Source organism: Mytilus trossulus, chromosome 6 (genome assembly GCF_036588685.1).
Source record: "Mytilus trossulus isolate FHL-02 chromosome 6, PNRI_Mtr1.1.1.hap1, whole genome shotgun sequence".
NCBI classification, from domain to species: Eukaryota; Metazoa; Mollusca; class Bivalvia; order Mytilida; family Mytilidae; genus Mytilus; species Mytilus trossulus.
The window spans coordinates 76,087,497-76,109,960 of NC_086378.1; the positions used below are offsets into that span (position 1 = coordinate 76,087,497).

A 22,464-nucleotide genomic window follows, 5' to 3' on the forward strand; every position below is an offset into this window, starting at 1 on the left:
TAGACTCTGGATTGTAAGTATCTTCAGATCCGTTTGTTTGTCCCCTGCATTGAAAAAAGGACAAACCACAAACCGAAATCTGTAATTCAATTTTTAAACAGAATCTATCAATTCCTATGATAATATTTCATAATAATTTTTTTTAAAGTTAATGAAATATACAATGATATACTTTGGTCATACATGATATACAAATCTGTCAAACTATTCGATTTATATTTAGTTAATATCAGTTTCTTAACATATCTTGATAACATTTTATTTCGGATATCTTTTAATTAATAATATGTTCTCTTGCATTATACTAGTAAAAATAAAACAATAAAATCAGAGTCAGTGGGAACACCTATATATTTATCAAGCATCAAAGTTATTGAGACGATTTTTCATATTAACGAAAAGAAAGTATAAATTTATATATTCTACAATTATTTTTCTTTCTTTTTATTAGAAATATTGATTAACAAACAGAAAGTAGCTTCATATTTTCTGTATGCTTTATATATTGAACTTGGATATATTGGCGTAAAACTACGAATTAAAAAGATATCATATAAGTTTTCTGTTACCTATATGTCATGGAATGGTTTAGGAATAACAGCAATTTTTCACAGAATGAACGTTAAATTGAAGAAGAAGAAAAACCCAGTCACCTTTAAAACATGAGCCCCGGTCGCAATACTGTTATTTTGGTATTTTATATAATTTGCATTTCTAAGAGTAAAAAAAAAGATTTTATAATCTCAACTTCATAAATGTATGTACTATAAGTGTATTTAGTGAGTTGAGATTCCCAAAAACTTCTAAATCAGTGTAATGTTGAAATAGTGTAATGTCTCAGACTTTCAGTTTACAGCTCAAGTTGTATACACCCTAGTTTTAAAGAAAATTTCATTGAAGATTCGACGTCATTTCAACTCAAATTAACGTTACTAGTTTTGTGTTATAGCCCAACAAGCTACGGACCATCTTTATCAAATTCCACATCAGCCCTGGTCATCTCTCTGTAACATTAAACGTTTATCGCTTTAATTTAAAAACTGGACATCTGTTCAAGATGGAAATTTGGTTTTAAACGTGAAATAGACACGTCTTATGGTCATTGAAATGGACAATTCTTGTTTTAGGTCTGGTCCCAAAAGGATTGACAGCATGGGAGACTGGTCACTAAAGGGATCATATCAGGTATTATTGTCATATCACGCTGAGGTTGGACAAGATAGTTATAATTAACTATCAGTCACCTTGTAAACAGAAGATTAATAAATATTTACCTCTGATAAATGGTCATAAAGTCCATACAATGTCCGATCACAGCTTAATTAGAAATGATAATAATTTAACATTGAATAATATATCAAAGTATTAAAACTTGACAGAAATATCATATATAAATTTTCACTTGACCATCAGTGTTATAGGATGGAAGCACAATTGATCAATTAAAATTTTAATTTTAACTGCATTTCGTCAGAATTTTGAAAATTGAAAATTTAAACAAAACAAACAAATAAGATCCCTATCTTTTATATATGTCATCTAAACGTACGAAAACCTAAACAATCCAAAAATATCCAGCAAAAGATATAACGAATTATTATTTTTGTTTTACTATTTTTGTTACAAAATGTATTTGCTGCGAAATGGTTTGAACAGTGCCAATACCACTTATAACATCAAGTTGATTATGTACTTTCCGAATTGATTTTCCTCTTAGATCAGTATTTTTTGTAATTTTACTTTTTAGAAAGTTTCTTGAATACTTATGTGCAATCTTTATTTTCTGCAGGGAAAGAATGACATGATACAAGTTCATCCAAGAGGCATTTCCAATCTAGTAAATTGTATGCTTTAAAGATACAATATGGTTTATTCAATTAATTTTGTACACATCATTATATTCAATAATTTTACAACGCAAATCGACAGGATTTTACTCAAATACTGTAGAAAAACTTTAATACTTTCAGACTGTTAAACTGATGAAATAATCACTGAAAAATCCTAGTCCTAAAAAGTTTTATTATGTCTGAACTGAAATCGTCTAAAGTTAAACCACATAACACTTTGAAAATCTGTATAATACATAAAATAGTTAACGGTATGTTACAGAGTATGAAACTGCCGCTCAAGCGAGTTTGAAATCATACATTATAGTCTGAAGTTGTCTCTTTAAGGAGTATCAGCAACAGTGATTTACCGAGACCGAAAATATAAATCGCAAATGTTTTCGTCAAAGCCCTTACTCGCATTTAACTGTGTCTCAACTACGTATTCAACGTTGAATTGTACTTAAAAGACCTGATTTTTGTTCGACACATTTCGGTCGACATTAGCTTAAAGTCATCTTATTTCTATTATTGAGTGTGTATATGGTTGTGGAAGTTAGGAACGACGAAGAATCTGATGGTGTTCAACCGAAGATATAAAAATACTTGCTTTATGATTATATAAAAGGTCATTCTTTGTAATCTTGATACAAACAAGGATGAACGTGTAGAATACATATTAAGATTGTCCAGCCAGTTGGTAAACTGCAAACTTCATCTTTAATTTTTCATGTCTGATTTTATGGTACCTAAATTTACCCACAGGTTATGTCGAATTCTTGTTAGCATTGATATCAAATATTCTGAGTAGTTAAGTGTTTTGGTGACTACGGTATTTTTCATCTTTTTCAACTGATCACGATATTCTGTGTTCTTTTAATTGTTGTTTTGATAACAGATCTTGTGCCAATTTTTGTCATAATACATTTTGTTTTTGAATATTGTGAACGTTTATTTTTTATATTTAAACACTCTGCATTTTTGTGTTTAAAATGTTGGAATATGTAGCAACTATGAACGGAATAAAAAAGAAAATTAACCGACCTCAGATAGATGTCTTAAATATAAAATTTAACAGTGTCTGTACCACACAAAACTCAAAACGTATGAGTAAAGATGTCTTAGATCCGCATAAATGTTAAAATATATTGGTACAAACCACACATACAATCATGTATACTTTGTAAGGTTGCTGCTTTGTCATGCATATGACGTAGACCTCCATTCGATTGATGTGTTTTAGCTTTTGATTTTGTCATTTGATAAGGTAATTTCTGTTTTAAATTTTCCCTGGAGTTTGGTATTTAAAAAAAAAATTGCTCTTCAACTTCGTACTTATTTGGCCTTTTTAACTTTTTTGGATTCGAGCGTCACTGATGAGTCTTTTGTAGACGAAACGCGCGTCTGGAGTATATAATAAAATTTAGTCCTGGTATCTATGATGAGGTTATTCATAACAGAATTATTTATATATTATCAGCAACAAATTTACTTGCAAACTTTTCAGATGCTCACATGTATTGCCAGTGTGACATACAGTCAATAATGTCCGTGTTATATATACCCAATTTTAACAAGAGATAGATCAAATCTTACAAACATGGAATATAAATGTTCGTCTTCTATATTGGAACAACTTTTTGTTGGATTCAACCATGTAACAAAACTAATGATATGCGCTTAATATTTTACTTCTGATAACACAATGGAACATACAGATTGCAAATAAATTACTTACTGGTAATATAAATGTATATAAGTTTGGTATGTTACCATCGGTAAAAACATTTGCGGTTGATAGTACCGTTACTGGTTATACGAACACAGTGACATTTGTCATTTATATCACATTTGATTTAGGGCGTTCCGTTTTGAATTTTTACTTGGAGTTCGGTATTTTTGATGTTTTAAAAGTTGACGCATGTTGAGCTAGATATTTGTTCTTTCTAATCATGCTTATACTCATGCATGATTTCATGGACATTACTGATATCTTAGGTGTGATTTTTTGTGTAATTTTCCGATGCTTTTTATGTTAATATATTTCACATAAAACTGAATGTTGCACAACCATGAGTTTATCAAATAAATCCAGGCGCGGATCCAGCCATTTAAAAAAAAGGGGGGTCCCAACCCAGAGTAAAAAGGGGGGATTTCAGCTATATATGCTCCCATTCAAATGTATTGATCGGCCAAAAAAAAGGGGGTTCCGCCACTGAAATCGTTCCCAACTTCCAAATATAAGCCCTCAAGCATCATTATTAGTCGTAATGCGTAGATAGTGCCTTGGAACCGTTATTGTTATGTGAGAAAAACAGACCAACAAAGGACTTAAATCATAAGAAACAAATGTGAAATATGAAATTGGGGAATATAACATTGTGGAATATGACATTGTGAAATATGACCTGGCGGAATATGACATTGTAAAATGTGGCATTGTGGAATATAACATTGTGGAATATGACATTGTGAAATATGGCATGGCGGAATATGACATTGTGAAATATGGCATTGAGGAAAATGAATTCGAAGACAATGAAACTAATGAGAAAATGATTTAAACTTTATTGTTTATTAAACAAATAAATAAGTTTTGTAGATGTGTCTGATATAACATAACATATAATACATTCTGCCCTTAAGTTCACTCCTGACCCATGAGATGGTCGGTAATGTTAAAAACAAACAAAAAAACACTAACAAATATTTTAAATCTTTATACATGTAAATGTTATCAGGAACATATAATGAATTTACAAAAAGTAAAAACAAATATTATATCGTTTTCTATAAAAAAACATCTTTTTTTAAACATCTTTTTTGTTTTAAAAATTAATTAGCACTTTTACATGAACTTTATTTCGACGTTAGAATACTATAATTAAAACAAATGACAAATCTATTTATCATTAAAAGAATCAAACTGAAAAAGTTTGATTTTGAGACAAAAAGGAAGAGAGAGCTTTATTATGCAATATCAGACATTAACCAAATGACTAGAATTAATATCTACAAATTATTTTTATTAGTTGTACGGGAAATATTATTAGTTTAATTTCTTATACAACTTGCGAAACGTAAAGCATGCAGTTTGATAGATAATTGTTTGTTAAAACATATATAATAGAACCACAAATAATTAATAATGACATTTTAATACTAAATATATTCGATATGTCATCTTAGAAGAAAATGAATTAGATATGAACATTTTTACAACAAATACCCTGTTTCTTAACTACAAACTTCGAATATTTTGCCGTTACTAATAATTTAAGTATATTAGGTTATTCATTTGTTTAATGCTTTTTCTCATCCGACATTTGATGTCCATTTCGTGTCTCAATATAACCTATATTTTGACCTCCTAGATCTTAGCCTGGCTATGTTATAAATATTGCATTCTATATTTCCCGCCTGAAAGGAATGATTAATTTAGTTTCTGACTCGAAGTCGATCATTGGTGATCTTTGTGTCAAACACTGATTTTTCTGTAGAGAAAATTTATTGACATCGATATTGTCTTAATCCAATGATATGTGACTAATTTAGCACTTAATATGGCAAGTTTGATATATATCACAACAAAAAAATGGCAAGATGGTGTTTTAGTGGAAAGATTCATTCCGTGAAATATATGGACATAGTCCATACTGTATTCGTTGTAATGTTTTGTCATTTTAATATTTAACAAATGCATTAGATTTTTTGTTATCATATTGTACCATTTGGTATCCTTTCGGAACCTCTTGATCCAGAAGGTGAATACAGAGAGGTCAAAGAAGGATACGGCCGGAGAAGCGAAGACGAGCTTCCGGAAGACGACACACCATTGAAAGCTGAACCATTTATTGAGAATGGAGATTTGTCACTTTGTGCAGAACCCGAAATATTTGTATATCCAGCAGGACTAGGTGAAAACATGGATGATCCAACTGGAAAAGCACTGTCCATCCAGGATCGCATAGAGGAAGTGTTAGTTGTGAAAGAAGATCCAGGTTTAGAATAGTTCATAGCAGTGTTTTGATCCTTCATACTTGCTGATAAAGAGGTAGGAATAGCTGTTGATGTGGCTACGTGGGCCAATGACCATATCCTTGGTCTTAAAGCATCACTACTGTCAAGAACAGGTCCATTTAATGCCAGAGAGTTATTTACATCGCTTAGACCTGAATCGTTGCTGTTTGAACATGGAGAATCTAGACGCTTAACAACACCCATCGTTGGTGCCTTTAAGTCATTTACTGGACCACAAAATCCTTGGGGAAGCCCATTTGGTTCATCTTTTATGATACCAATCGGTTCAAGTCCAAGAATATCTTGTTTAGTACTGTTTCCAAAGGTAGTAACATCAATCTGATCTGGGTCCGTTTTAGAATTTGAAAGTAAACCTGCAATAAATGAATCGAAAATTAAAGACTTGGAAAATAAACATTTAACAACTACAACAATGTAATTATAAATACTTCTCAGAAAAGTTTTTGAGATGAAATTCAGTATATGTACAACACAACGCTATATTATATGAGCATAACCTTATGAAGAATTTTCAGTTTATATTTTAATTTCATCATTTGGTTTAATATTGGACCCTTTTCAATATTTTAAGTTTAGTTTCAGCTGTCTTTCTTTTCCCTGAACAAAAGACAAAAGTTACGCTACATTCATGTGACAATGATTTCAATGCGTAAGGCAGATGTTTCTAAAACAAATCGTCATCTGGTATGCTAGAAACCAAACGATGCTGATGTAAAATTCTTTAAATGTTGAATGCTTCAAACTTAAAAGGGCCAAAATAGACCAACCTAAAACCAAACAGGACTTTAACAGATCAGAAAAACATAAAAGAACCTTAACATACCAGCCAGAATTTAAACAGTTTATTACGAGCCATCGAGAAAACAAACAAAAAATTGGAGTAACAGAAACCAAAATGGTCATTAGCAGACTAGCCAATAACTAAAAAAGAACTTCGCCGTGAGCCCAAAACGAAACTAAAAAGGACATTAGCATGTTAACCAGACACTCTTATGATAACATGAAGGGATTGCTTTTTTTTCTCAAATATATGCTAGATTTATAAACTGAAAATCTAAAGTCAATATTTATCATTTAAATCTAACAAGTGCAAAGCTTGATTTAAATATCAGTTAAACCATATACCACAAGTTGCATTTCTATAATTATTTATTCTATCTTAAATAATATTATTGAAATGTCTACCGTAACGTGTAATCTTCCCTGCGATGTGATTATCCATTAGTTTAATTTTAAAGAATAAAATGTTTCATTTAAAAACCTTTCAGATTTTAAACATGTATCATATCACGTTTGTTGAATACTCAAAACCTAAAATTAAGCTTATGATGAGAAAAACGGAGACAATTTAAAAAAAAACTTTGACATTTTAATCTGGGTTTGTCCATTGTAATAATAAATAATTCAACAATATATGTGAAAGCTGTTCTAGTTTCCAGACATATTGATATTTTAATTTCAATTGTTGCACTTTATTCAAACAACTTAGATACAAACGCAATGCAGATTATATAGTAATGCACTTAGAAAATATTTTTTCCTGAAATCGAACGCCTTCTTATACCTTTAATTGTCTCCCGATTTCTTTGTTGAACCCTTATATCCCAGGTGTTATATTAATTTTTGAATGATCTCCGGAACAACCGTTTACGGAAAGCTTTGATATGACAGAGGCTGGAAAGTTCTGCCTTTTAAATTTGAAAGTTGTATGCTTTCTGTGTATAGGTAAATTAAGCATTTAAAACATATGATGACTGATTATTCTACAGATTTCAATCTGTTTAATATGTTATTACGGAAATTGATTTATAAAAGTGTCTGAAGTCATTCTTTAAAAGATTAAGTAGTATAAGACTAATAGAAGTGGTTTCAAAATCAATAATCTTAACACCTGCAGATTAGAGGACAAATTTAATACATTTATACTCAGGTAAAAATGGACCACCACCTTCGAAAAACGTGCAGCTAATTTTATAGGTAGGCAGTAACTAAGAGGTTTCTGATCCGGGTACTTCATAAATGCATCTCTTTTTATTGGACTAATACACACTTTTACACCATTAATAGGAGCCACATATTTTAGTAAAAAAAAATTGTACAAAATGAAAAAGATGTAGATATCAGAAAATAAAGAAACTTTGGAAAAAATAAAATAAAAATAAAAACAGATCGTTAGAAAATGTGAATGAAATACATTTATATTTACTTGCATTCTGGATTTATTGATTTACATAAAACAATATTTGTTTTTCGAATTTATTTTAATATTGCTTTAACAATATTGAAAATATATTTCGTGTTTGTACGGATATTTTACTTTTATTTTTTATCCACTAGTTTCTTTTATCTAATATATATTAAGTATCCGATGCCTATATTTTTCTTTCTCTCCTAAAACACACTTGTTACAATTGAATTATTATTATTATAATATAATTTGTAACCAACTGTAGAATTTGTAAATGTATCATTCCATAAAATTCATAAATAAATAGTACATTTAAGCATTTTCGAGTATACGTTCTTCGACTATGCATTCCTTAATTTCTAGATTAACTTAACAAAACTGTTTATCCAATAAGTTAAACGATTAAATAAAGAAGGAGACCGAAGAAATTATGTCTTTTTTTTTTTATAAATCAACGATGAAAAGGTTTTATTAATGTATAAAGGGATAAAAAAAATCAGTGTTGAATATCACTATGATATTCATACGTGTTCCTATCTGAACATGTCATTAATTACAAAAAGATATATATAAATATTTTATAACCTGTATTTTGTTAATTTGTAAATGTATAAAGTAATATCACAAAAATACTGAACACCGAGGAAAATTCAAAACGGAAAGACCCTTATCAAATGGCAATATAAAAAGCTCAAACACATCAAACGAATGGATAACAACTGTCATATTCCTGACTTGGTATATTAAATTGACTTTTACAGGAAAGGCTGAAGTTGACACTACATTAATAAACTCATCAAAGATATCAGAATTAAAGTTTAACAATCATAGTTTGTGTCTCAACTATCGATGTAAATGTTTACGTGGTCTTGGAGATCTCAAAATAGCAGAATTGTAAGGTCTGACAGTTTTGACTGTTAGGGTTCGAATGATGGATGGTGCATGCCGATGTTTCCGCTCACATTCCGTTCCGAGTTTTTGGGATCCCTACTTTTATTTACATGCATATGATTTGTATATTTATTAATATATGAATTTACGAGATTTGAAAACTACTTATTTTTCTCAAACATTTATATCTGATTTTAAATTTCAGACGTTCACATTCACAATTGAAAATATTTTTTTAAGTCTGCGACACGAAAATACTTGTAAGTCATGAATATTTCATTTTAACTTACGATCAATTATTGTCAAACATTTTTTGTTAAAAAGCCCCTGTTTCTTATGATTATGACGATTGTAAGTTGTTGATAATTTAATGTATTTCATATAACTCTAATAATGACAATTGCACAAAACAATAATAAAAGTTAATAAATAAATCATGTTTTTTGTATAATATAATAAATTTTCTAGTTTTATTCAATTAGCGATATTCTGTATAGCACATGGGACATGAGTCTTTGAAGGCCCCTTAGGCAATGACTAAAAACATCGCCATTAATCACGCACTAAATAGTAATAATTATTTGTTGTCATAAAGTAATCACCGATCCAACATGTCCATTTCTTCTACTGAAGACGGCTGTATTTCAAAATTTGTAAAAACTAAATTTATGTCTGTCGCCTTGTCATTGTTTCTTTGAGGTCTATATACAACATAACGTAATATTTGAACCGTGACATTGACACGGCAAATGACGTCCGCCATCTTGTTTTATCCATTGTCAAACAGTCGAGAAGGCTCCGAAGTTTACAAGTTGATTAATGTATCCTTTTATAAAATGAGTTGTCATTATTAGTTTCCTGGATAAAGAAGTTAGAAAACATAAGTATGATATGTAATTTATACATACGGAAAGGAGGTGGTTAATGTAAAGCCATAATGACGCCGACGCATCAAAACAATTCGACGGAGATAAAACAGACCTTACCTCGTAGAAATAAACAAACTACATTTTTTCATGTTTCAAATGTAGATCTTCTACGATTAATGTTACTTTTCGATGGATAGGCAGCGATCTTGATGAAAAAAAGCTTTTTAGTGATCTTGAAATGAAATATTGATGGCGAAATATAAAGCGTGAGATGGTTTTTGGATATTGGAAAGTAACGTTGTTTTATAAGCTTAGAAACCCTTAAAGCAAATGAGTTAAACACTACTTTTCTGTTACAAAAAGTACCAAATTTCACTTTTTGCACCAAAATTAAATATAAATTTATACCGTTCATTGAAAAGTTTTCCAGGAATGTATACATGGCTTTGTTAAATAAAATAACGATGATATTTATTCGCAAAATTTTATTCAGATTAATCATTTCAGGAAATACTTAACAAAATACTGTAAAAATGGTATGCATTGTTATAATACTAAGTTTAATACCACTGAAATTAGTTATATGATTTGACCAGTAAAACAATGTTCGATTATTCATTTATAAGTTTATGGTATTGATATATATTGCCAGATAAAGGAAGGCAACAGTAGTATACCGATGTTCAAAACTCATAAATCGATAGAAACAAAAAACAAATCCGGGTCACAAACCAAAAACCGAGGTAAACGTAGATATTGATATATAAGAATAAGAAAATTTTAAAGAATAAGAAAATTTTAAAGAATAAGAAAATTTTAAGCAATTGCATTTCCATACAGACGTACTATATTTTGACATAAGTCTGTGTGTTTAAAAATGAGTAGTAATGGTAAAGAAATAAATGTCTCTTGAATTCGAAAATTGAAAAGTTTTATTAATAATCTATCTTGTTTATGACATTAATCTGACATATAACAATGTCTGAACTTTAGAAATTAATAGAAAAAATGAAAAAGTTGTCATTTTAATATTTTTTGCTTAACATTTTGGATATTAGCACGAATAATTACGTTACCCCAAACCGATATTAAACTTTTAATAATGATGAAAACACGTGCCAAATTTCCAATTTAAACATAATGGGCCAATTTAAACAGTTCTAAGGGGTTTAAGATTGAAGCAAAAGAGAAACCAATGAAAATGAGACTTTCTAAATTTTGTGAATTTGAAACGTTTTCCGGATTTTACCGAGGCCTCCAATTAGGAATGCTCAAACCCCAAAAAAAATTACTGATAGACATGTCACGATGCATTAAGCAGTTATACTTGAACTATACTGTTGTAGTTTCAAGTATGGGACCAAAGGGGGCATACAAGGGGGCATACAGAGACAAAAAATAGAATCCAGCTACGGTCAACTCTGGCTGAGAGATTTAACACCTTAGATTATCAATTATATATTTTCTGAAAGGAGGAAACGTATGCTATATTATACATGTGTAAAATAAAAAAATTAAAATAAGTTAAATAATTTCAAAAGTTTAAAAAAAAATAAACAGTTTTAGTAATTTCAGCGGCACAAAATGGCAAGTACATGATTTCGTATAAACTTATCATACCGGATAATACAAGAAGCAAAATATTCAAAATTGCAGCCACCGAAAATGTTCAGCTGCAATTAGAAGCCATCAGTCTGTACTTCGATACAGTTAATGAATATATTTTATGTATATGGTTTTGATGTTATATTTGTTATTCTCATCGGATTTTGTCTAATGCTTAGTCCCTTTCTGTGTGTGTTACATTTTAATGTTGTGTCGTTGTTCTCCTCCTATATTTAATGCGTTTCCCTCAGTTAGAGTTTGTTACCCCGATTTTGCTTTTTTGTCTATAGGTTTACAAGTTTTGAAAAGCGGTATACTACTGTTGCCTTTATTTAAATAAAGATAAATTCACAATTCATAATTTGTCAAATTAAATCGTTCGTTCATTCCGTTGGTTGATATGTTCAAGCGCTTTACTTGGTAATGTTGAAGGAGATGATCTCTTTCAGTTTGGTATTTTTTTTTATACTTTTTTATTTGGAACATTTAAACAAACCATTGCCTGTTTTGGTTCCTGTTGGCGTCACTTTTGTTTCGTATTATTTCTTTTTATATTTTAGTTTATATTTGTTGATATTGGGCATTACTTATGAAAGCTTGTCCTACACATAACCAGCGACTCGTATATAATGCTTTTATTTTCCTATAAAATGCCTGTACCTAGTCAGGAATATGACTTTTGTTATCCCCTCGTTTGATGGGTTTGAGTTTTTGATTTTGCCATTTGACTAGGGACTTTCCGTTTTGCAGTTTCCTAAGAGTTCAGTATTATTATGATTTTACAATTTTCCATCGTGGATATCAATGCATGTATTTCACTTTAAATACATCCTAGCTTCCATTTTCATGTTTGATGTTTACAGAGCCACTTTCTCCCCATTTACAATATACTTAAACTGATAAAATTAACTAGAAATGGTTTGATGAGATTTATCCCATGGTAAATAAAACCTTGTCAGTTTCGTTAGTCATGTGACATAGCTTTCTCATATCTTTACATCAATTAATATCATACAAAATGTCACAAAACAGTTAATATAAAGCTAAGTAGTATTTCTAGAGCACTTATCGCAATCATCGTGAATGATCGTGTAGAACTCTGCATGAATTTAAAAGCACAAACCGTCCATTGACAATTCTACAAGACAATTGACATCATATGGAGTCTCGGTTTCATTGTATTGATTTCAATTACAGATGCTTAGCCACGCACGAAATAGTATTAATTCTCAAAAAGACAATTTAAAATGAAACTTCGATTATTATCGGTAGATGTCAAATGTCTTTCTTAATTCCTTAAATCTGATAACAGTTTTAAAAAAGTAGGCATCGCTCAACGTAGACTGTTGTAAGACTAACACGTGCGGAGATTGATCGTTGCCGTACCGGACTCGTGTTTTCTTAAATAAATTCAATAAATGATGTGAATGGATAGAATTTAAATCCACAAACATCATTGAATGTTTTTCATTAAATCACAAAAGCTGACTGTGCTATGCGCATCGGCATATGACTAAAATGATAAGATTCAATTTCAATTTGTTTGTTTGTGACCACATTACAGGGGTGGACCCATTATTTACAACTGAAAGAAGCCCTATAATTATCTTCCCTAAAATCAGTTGATATCACTATTATTGGGTGACATCTGTGTAATTATCGATTAAAGATGAGCCGTTTAAACTGTAATTTTATGCGTTAAACTTTTCAGTAACAGTTAATTTCTCATAGCTTTTATGCATTTCGAATTGACACTCTAAATTGACACATTCGATATCGGTAATATAGAAAAAGTGTATTGAATATATTGGCAAAGATACCTTTCTAATTGCATTCTTGCACAACCTCATTCATGCACATGGCGCATATTAAATGCACGGGTAATTATTTAGTATTTTCAAAAATGCATTGATGCTGCTTGCACGATTGGATTTTTTTTTGTAATTACACAACAAAGTATAAATTTCCTTTTTTAAAATAATTTGTTGGTACAAAATGTAAATAAAAATAAATTACTCTAATCTAAAATTTGGTACCAACGTATTATTCCAACAATATATAAAATCTCAGTTAAATTTAGGAATGTTTGCAATAAATAAATTAAACATGTTTCAATTGTTATTGATTCAAACATAAAGTTTGGAAGATGTGGTATGAGTGCCAAAGAGACATCTCACCATCCATATAACAATTTATAAAATAGTTTTGGCACATATTCTTTTAGGATGATTTCAAAATATCTTCTGTAGTATTGAGTATATATAGGTACTTTTTTCTATGAATTCATATACAATATATACATAACATAATATAGTCTATCGTTTGATTTTGTAATGTTTTCACTTTCTGAATTTACCCTGAAGCTTCAGAAATTTTTTGGGGGAGTCTTTTTTTCTTAGTCAATTAGGGTATTCATTTTACGTTTTTTACAAGAACTCTTGGTTTATATAAATAGAAGAAATTACAATAAATCATTGTAATTGATGGTACCAATCTTTCATTAATTGGAATGAACAGAAAAAGTACGTAAAGAGGGCTGAATAATAACACCAAATGTATACCGAACTTCGTTGAGTGCCTTATAATAGTTACGTTTAAATTAGGAACCATTGTAAGGTATAAAACCCAGGAAAAAATCACACAATAATATGAATATAAACCAGTAAAGTAAAAAAAAATGGTTAATTAAAAACAAAATGAGAATTAAACAAATTAAACTTACTGTTCTCGCACTTGTCCATGCTGTCTTTAATTGTATCATTGCTATTTTCGTCTATTTTATCTTTCTTTTGTTCCTCGTCATCTTCGTCTAGTTTATCATTGCTGTTTTCATCATCTCCGTCATCGCCACATCTATTTCTAGGTGACCAGGTCATTTTGTTTTCCTTCTTTAACCTTCTTCTGGCATTAGCAAACCAAGTACTGACCTGGGTCAGAGTCATTTTAGTAATTATTGCTAACATTATTTTTTCTCCTTTTGTAGGATAAGGGTTCTTTCGGTGTTCATACAGCCACGCTTTAAGGGTGTTTGTGGTTTCTCTTGTGGCATTTTTGCGCCGTGCTGCACCATTTAAGTCCATTCCGCCATATCTAAAATTCCAAATATCAAATTTAAAACCAAAATTCAAGCTGTCCTAAATAGTTTTACTGTTGGGTGCTAGTAACTTAAATTGAAATATATTTGTTCGGCCCCAAAACAATGTCTACTGGTATTTTCAAGATATCAGTTACATTTGTTACATATTTCTAGATGATTTTTTTGTCCATAACTTTCTAGAATGAACGATGAACATTTAGCTACTGATCTTTTATGGTGATCATGTGTGGATCCAGGATTTAAGGTTAGGGGGCGCAAACTAAAAAAACACCATTTGAGGTAAAATTATCGAAAAAAAATTCATTTATAAGCCAAGGACACCCCTTGCTTTGCAAATTTTAGGGGGACACACGCCCCTAATGCCCCCCGCCTGAATCCGCCCCTGATGATCGAGTATGCTGAACGTTCTGAACACACTGAGGCGTATAACATGTTCTTACATTTGTTTTAAAAAAATTTGGGAAACTATTTTTTATACAGTATCTCACTGCTGCTTCTTGGCTTTTCCTAACACAGCTGAAAAACGAAATACGTTGAGGGATTTTGTACATAAATGTAGAAGTACACTTACGTATTTCCATACGGATAACTCGCCATTGCTGGATCGTAAGGATAACAGGCTGTTGGCTGTGTCAAAGATCTCCATGGTGACTCGCCATTCTCCTTTAAGTCATAATGTGGATTCTGTAATGAAAAATTCAAATTCAAATCTTTAATTTATGCGTCGCGTGTATTTCTAACTGGAGTATTCATCTGCATGTGCGCTCCTAAATTGCTTTGAATAAAATATTTAAAGCTTTTGAGTGTTACAGAGACATTGTATATATAGTTATAAAAAACGTATTTAAAGGAAGAAACATATCTTATTTTTGTATAATTGCAGGCAAGCTTGATTGATTTGATAATATTATTCTAAAATAGCCCATCATTGAACTTTATTTTATTTGCATAACACTAGTTTTATTGTACGTTTTTGAATATACTATTATAATGAATATTAACGAATAGTTAAAAACGAATATTTTGTTTGATTCATACTTATATGAAGCCAGAAAAGTATCAAGTTAGTTATCATAATAAACATCAGTGTTTAAATTATGAAGACATGAAGGGAAAGGAAAGTTGTTTTTAATTGAAGATAATCAGTATTGTTTAAGAACAGTTAAATGCATTACTCGGGCATTTGACTGTCTTTTCGAAAATGCTCACCGAGTTGCATACTAGTGGTTCAGGGCTATACGTTTAGGTGCAAGAGAAGCTTTGTAGTATATCTTTCAAGACAGACGGGATAATAAAGTCTACACAAATACACATATAATTATATGTATCACAGAATTGTCTCAAAGAATCTACAAATAAAAAGATATGTCGTACTTCGTTAGCGACATCATATCATCTTGTTTTTATTTATCCGTTTTAATTTGCAGTAACAAGATTCTGTCTTGATATTGAGTACGCTAGATAGATCTCGTTATACCTCGTTATAACATTAGGATACACGAGATTCTCACGGTGCTATTTTATTTTTGTAATATTACTATTTTTTCAAAAGAAATCTCTCGAGAGGAAGCTATTCACAGTTAGACATAAATATCTTTATTCTCACGGTTTTCGTACTTTTGAGGAACACTTCATAAAAGTTGGCGCGAGGTCGGGGTGTTAAGTATGCAAGAAAGAACGGAAGTTTGTCGCAAGAAGTCGAAAGAAAAAATCGTTGATATAAAAGCCTCGTTCGTAATAAAATCTCAGTAATATCTGTGGAGATACTAATAAGTGAGGGAGCTTCATGCTGAGATTGAGAGACTTAGAAAATTTGTGAACAAGATTGCTTCTAATTGCCCTACCGTGCACGGAAAACACACGACGGTTCCGTAGACAGCCAGTCGGCCTTTGTAGTCTTTTTATCAGATTTTCAACAAACTGTTAGTTTATCGAAAAATTTTCCTGCTAAGTTTTATTTCACTTGAAATTTGAAATCGGTGCATTTGACTAACGGACGTTTACATAGGGCGTCAGTATGGAGAAGTCAAAATAGACAACTAAGTATGAGGAATGTGTATTTAATATTTTTGCACTTAAAACTCTCTTGATCGATATAACTAAAACTTTTATAATGGAAAACTAGTATTAAAAAAAAGTGAAAAATGGTTGAGATTGGAGAGGTTTCTAAAGATGTAATTTAAATTACAAAATATTTTACAAAATAAAAATTGCTGATTCCAGATGTTTGAAAATATTACTAATTTCCTTAACAAAAATCAAAATTTGTAGTCATATCTTTTCAATATTATTTGTGCGTTTGTGATTTTTTTTAATTTCTTTAATAAATTTTAATGCTACTCAGCCGAAGCCAATATGTTTGACAAATATATTCAATCCGCGTTATATGAATCTATAAAAAAATCATCTCTTTTTAACATGAAAAGATTTTAACTTTTGTAAACACTCAAAAACGTATGAAATCTTTATTTCCATACTACTTAGAAAAGATTTAAATGGCCGTTTTATCAGATAAATGACTTTTTGAAGATCAGCATTTAATACACACATGACATGCTATTATACCGCTTATCTAAATATTACATAAAAATGTGAGAATTGCAATTTCATAAAGACACTTAAAAAGGCACAAAAATCAATGATTATTCATAAATTTTCTAAACTCATTGAGGTATAATTATTAATAATTATTTTCCGATAAATCCATGTTTTATTTGTTGTTAGCCTTGTAATTGATTAATATAGAAAGGATATGTCATTTTATCTTTATTTGCTACAGTGCATTAGCTTTTAAATGGTTTTTCAGTTTTTCTCTCATAAAATTTAAAAAATAAATAAATAAACATCCATAATAACAAGAGAACAACGAACGATCAATTTAGGATACAAAAACAATACATGTTAAACCTAGGATGATATAAGAGATTTTTTTACGAATACAGAAATAACTTTCTTTTAAACAAGGTATGATTGAATAAAAACATGAGGTAAAAAATATTTTACAATCATTCTTATCATACTAAGGAAAATTTATACAAGTTTCAAGAAAGCTGAAAGTTGGATACAGAAATACTATTATTTTCAAATTATATCTGTATTTTTATTTGCCAGGATGAGAAGACTTATGAATTTAATAATCTTGCTTACTTATCTGAGATTTTGTATTTTTTTTCACGAATGCACTCTTGTGCTAATATATATAGTCGAAACTATACCTGATAGCAAAATATTATTCAAGAACGTCTTAAAATGTTCAAATTCAAAACTGGAAGATACATCTTCAGCAATATTATTTTATGCGAAAATTTAATAAAAAAAATTTGGGCACCTGTTTACGGAAGCTTTGTAATAATTGATCCTATTCCAAAGTCGAAAAATGAAGATATTTCTTTTATACATATTCGAGGTTAAATAACTTCCATCTCGTATTTTTATATAGCTTTAAACAGGCCTTATACATTCATGGCGTTCAAAATGTTTTGGTTTGGGCGTTCCTGGAAAGGGTTTCCTATTCTTATCCAAAATACAATGTCTATGACTTGATATAAATATAATAAGATGCGGTCTATATGTTGATATAGAAGAAAGAAAATTATTGTGGTAAACACGACACATATTTCTGGAATAACTTTCATCAAAACTCGAGACCATTAGGTTGAGCGGCAAAGTATAAATATATCGTTTGCGAGAATCATTCCATATTTAAGTCAAAACCCAAAATATATGTATTGTTCAGGTCAGTGCTTCCATCCTTGATTTAGTAATAAGTAAAAATTTACAAAATAAAGTATGTTGGACAAGCGATAAATGAAATAGAAGTTGAGTTATACAAGTTATATTTTATTATCTTAAATAGTCATTGCATTAGTAATGTACTCTTGACTTTTTGTCACTTCTTTTTAATGATACATGCATTTTTGGACAAGCATGTCTATCTTTAAAAAAGTTTAATGATTTTAGAATATAATACTTTATTCCAAAAGCAAGTACAGCTTATAGGATATACATTCATTTTTTGACAAATTAATTATACATGCACCATATTAAATAAACAGACATTAGAAGAATAAAATGAACGGCTACATCATATGTATTAATCCTCATCTGAAGTAAAATTGTACCTGGATTTTTAGCTCGAAAATCTTCATGATATAAATTTCTGTGAGTAAACTTTTCAAAGATCAAAATAATTATTTTGATATTCAGATTATAAAAAGTTGTTGTCATATCTCAAGTATCCTGTGCCTTAACAAGCCAAAGTGGAATTGATATAAGGTTTCGGATTTTCTCAATATTTTTTTCTATGGAATCGACTTCCAGCTGCAGAAATTAAAAAGATTAGTATTAGCCACAAAAGCTTAGGGGATACAAAATGCAGCTTGTAAATCGATTTGTAAATTACCAAACATTCCTCAAGCTATTGTAGGGAAATTACATTTTTCCATTGTAAACATTATACATTTTTCATCCAAACATCAACAATTAGAAATCGATTATGAAATGTACACCGAACTCGCAATTTATCACCTGGATTTTGTATATTTACATTATTTTTATGATCAGAAGTGGCTTTAAGTGAAGTCAATTACGGTTTTATCTCCGACTTATTTCCGTATCTCGTTGACTTTGACAAATTTGACAAATATTTCATCCCTTCAGCACTGTTGAAGCTAGGGAAATTTACTTTTATTGAATGAAGTGGGCTTAGATATGTTTGCAAAGTTAAGCAAACAGATTTAATGAATAAGTTCGTGTAATACACTCGAAAAGAACTAATACATACCAAAGGTGAGTAGAATGCAGACGGGTCGGTTCCTAGAGGGACGTAACCTTGGGAGGGGTATGGTGTCGTACTGTACATAGAGTCAGTTAATCCCGGGACACGGGAATATGCACTCAGTAGACCAGACCCATACTGACACGAACAGACAGTCTGTCCCGTGTGTGGGTCTGTCATGATGGGACGTCCATTCTCACAGCACGAGGTTGATATAGAAGATATTGAAGAAGTCGTTGATGAAGACATTAGGATCTGTGAAGATAACAATAAATTATTAAGTAAACAAATTCAATTTATAAAATAAATAAAATAACTATTTAAATAGTTTTATTAAATTTATCTTTTTCATATTTCCTCAAGTCAGGTTATCTGCGGATAGTGTTAAGAATTGTTCTGTGTTTGTTTGCATGTTTTTTTCTCTTTTGGATAATTCGGTTGTTGGTGGTTTGTGCTGTAATATTGTCTTTAACAATTAGTAGGTTTTTTTATAATTCCGGGTATCCTTTTTATGCATTAATTCTAATGATTAGTGATATCAAGTTTGAAACAAAAACTTACACAACCTAACCAAATTCACATAGCTTAAAAGTTGGATCGAAATTTTAAATAGATATATAGGAAGATGTGGTATGAGTTCCAATGAGACGATTCTCCTTCCAAGTCACAATTTAGAAAAGTAATTAAGATTTAATACAAAATATTGTAAACACGTGAAAGCTCTCTCACAGGCAAACAACCCATAATTGAGAAAATATATATGGAAAATAAATGTTTGATACTAAACAATTATCATCTTGGTTTAGTAGGAAAACCACAATAAAACAACCAATATTTCATGTTTTAGTCTACTTGCAATGATTATTTTAGAAGACTGCTCACGAAATAACTCAGACGCAGCAACATAGTATTGGCGTATTTTGATGCATTTACAATAATTCCAGTTTTACACCACAGGGGAATAATTCCAATACCAGTGAAACAACAGTCAAAAGAAACAAATAAATAAAAAGACACAATTAATGTCCTTATACTACGAATAAAGTCTGATTCTAATAATTTGATTTATTTTGTAAAAATGTAATTCAAAATATATTTTTGCAAAACTGATTGTGTTTGTATATATCAAAATCCACAGATATTTCTAATCATTTATATTTTATTTAAAAACATTTATAAAAGGTGATTGAAATTTCTTTCTATCCAAATAAATTCAGATACTAGTATATTAACTAAAAAGACATACACTTTTGCATAATTTCTTAATTTTCATTATTTCCTAATTTGTAAGCTAGTTTTCAATTTATTCGTACTGATTCTTATTTTTTTCAATGCAGTTCTAATGGTCGATAATGGTAATAGATTCAACGCATTTACTTAGCACATAAAACGGATGTTGGTTGAATATGTCTGATTTTATCAGACCCAAGTGTAGCAATGAAAGCGAAAAACATCTTTTAAGTATACTTTGGGGTTCATTTATTTAAAGAATGATAAAAATAGACAGTCACTTTTGGAGCAATTCACAAATTAATCTTTTCTAACGTGTCTCATGCACTCATTTCACATGAATGAATTCTCGTTTTCTTTTATCAATTAGCTGTAACTCTTCTCTTTTTTAAGATGTCTGTTAAGAGATCACTGCGTTGCCATTCAAATATATTTTATTGCCTGAACCAATTAAGTAAACTATTAGGTGTCTATTATAGATGTACATATCTCTGTAAGTTTATTGTCTTTTTTTTTTACGTATAAGTGAACAAAATAATTTACGGAATTTTAAGATGACATATTTGTTAGTTGTTTTTGCAAATAATGTAACTCGTAAATTATCTCCAAGAAGCTAGACAATACAACTTTGCTGTACAATTAATGAATTAATTTCATTTGATATATATATGATATAAATAATAAAGTTATTATGCTTACCTGGGATGGAGTTGAAATCGTTGTAGGGGTATACGAATATCCAAATTGAGACAGGGACATCACCGAAACAGTTCCGTATTTTCAACAATCCAGTTTTGTAAAGTTATTTTTGTGAAAATCCAGAATCAATAAATCTCTCCGTGTTTTGATAAACAATATCAAAATTATAAACAATTGTAAGTTTTCACTTATAATTCTTAAAAGTAATAAAATTCACAAACTTCAGTCAAACTTGTGATAAAACTAAAAGTTTACATAAATTATTGATAACTATACATGATGTTCATTGATAAATATGTTGGTAAACTCTAGTTAAATCTACGTAGTACACAAAAGAAGATATAGCGTACTATCAGTAATCATAGGGCCGACATAAGAATGATTCTTGTTTCCACCTCTGTTAAATATTGAATTGACAATCGACATGACAGGTCCGTGTTTAGAAATTCTACCTGATGTTGAATAAATATATGCAATATGATTGGATAGTCGGTGTATATTTGTCAATTTCTATTGGTTAGTTGCATTGCGCGTGAGAAGCAGACGATAAATTTCTCGATCCGCCCTTCTCTCCGCCTACTAATTAGATTAACATTTGCTACCGGCAAGTGATTATCTGGGATAATATCTTGTTTTTACCATAAAACATGTTAAAATTATGACTTTTTAACTGAATTTAACTAGATTTTTATGTTTTATTTTATTATGAGGCAGATATATTTCATCATGTTAGAAAGAACCACATTATAAATTATAAATATATAACTACAAGAGCATAAAATCCAAGATGTCATGTATTAAGTTTTCAGAAAGCTTTTTGTCAAAATATTCAATCTACATGACAATTTGTTTCTTAATTATAACATTTATCTGGTAATTGAAAAAATATTAACGGATTTTATTACAACGTTAATTTTAGCATAGCATGAAATATGAAAGAAACGGAAATCGGAAATTGGAATCGAACGTTTTAAATGGAACTGTAGCACAATACCATAATAAAAACGATGTTTTGATGTCATATAGACTCTTAAAAATTAATTCGGAATGTCAAACATGATATTTGTCATGTTTTCTCTTAAATTATGATTTGGCATGGGTGTAATTGGTTCTAAACAAAAAGAACAACTATGCTTTAACATCAATTAATTCTTTCTGTACCACGCCGTTGATCAGAATCTCCCGCGATTCTGAATTAATTTCTGGAACAAAAATGCATTAACAGAGAATAATATTCC

At 30.0% G+C, this 22,464-nt stretch overlaps 1 protein-coding gene across 1 annotated transcript; it reads right to left on the bottom strand.

The window, feature by feature from the left end:
• Nucleotides 1–4,381: 4,381 nt before the first annotated feature.
• Nucleotides 4,382–21,649, bottom strand: LOC134721863 (iroquois-class homeodomain protein IRX-6-like). Its single transcript, XM_063585124.1, has 5 exons — nt 21,227–21,649; nt 19,304–19,552; nt 15,092–15,204; nt 14,146–14,513; nt 4,382–6,223 (listed from the first exon to the last, which is right to left on the bottom strand). Exons 1-5 carry the CDS (start codon nt 21,284–21,286, stop codon nt 5,547–5,549), a joined length of 1,467 nt encoding a protein of 488 aa, XP_063441194.1. The 5' UTR covers nt 21,287–21,649; the 3' UTR covers nt 4,382–5,546.
• Nucleotides 21,650–22,464: the final 815 nt, after the last annotated feature.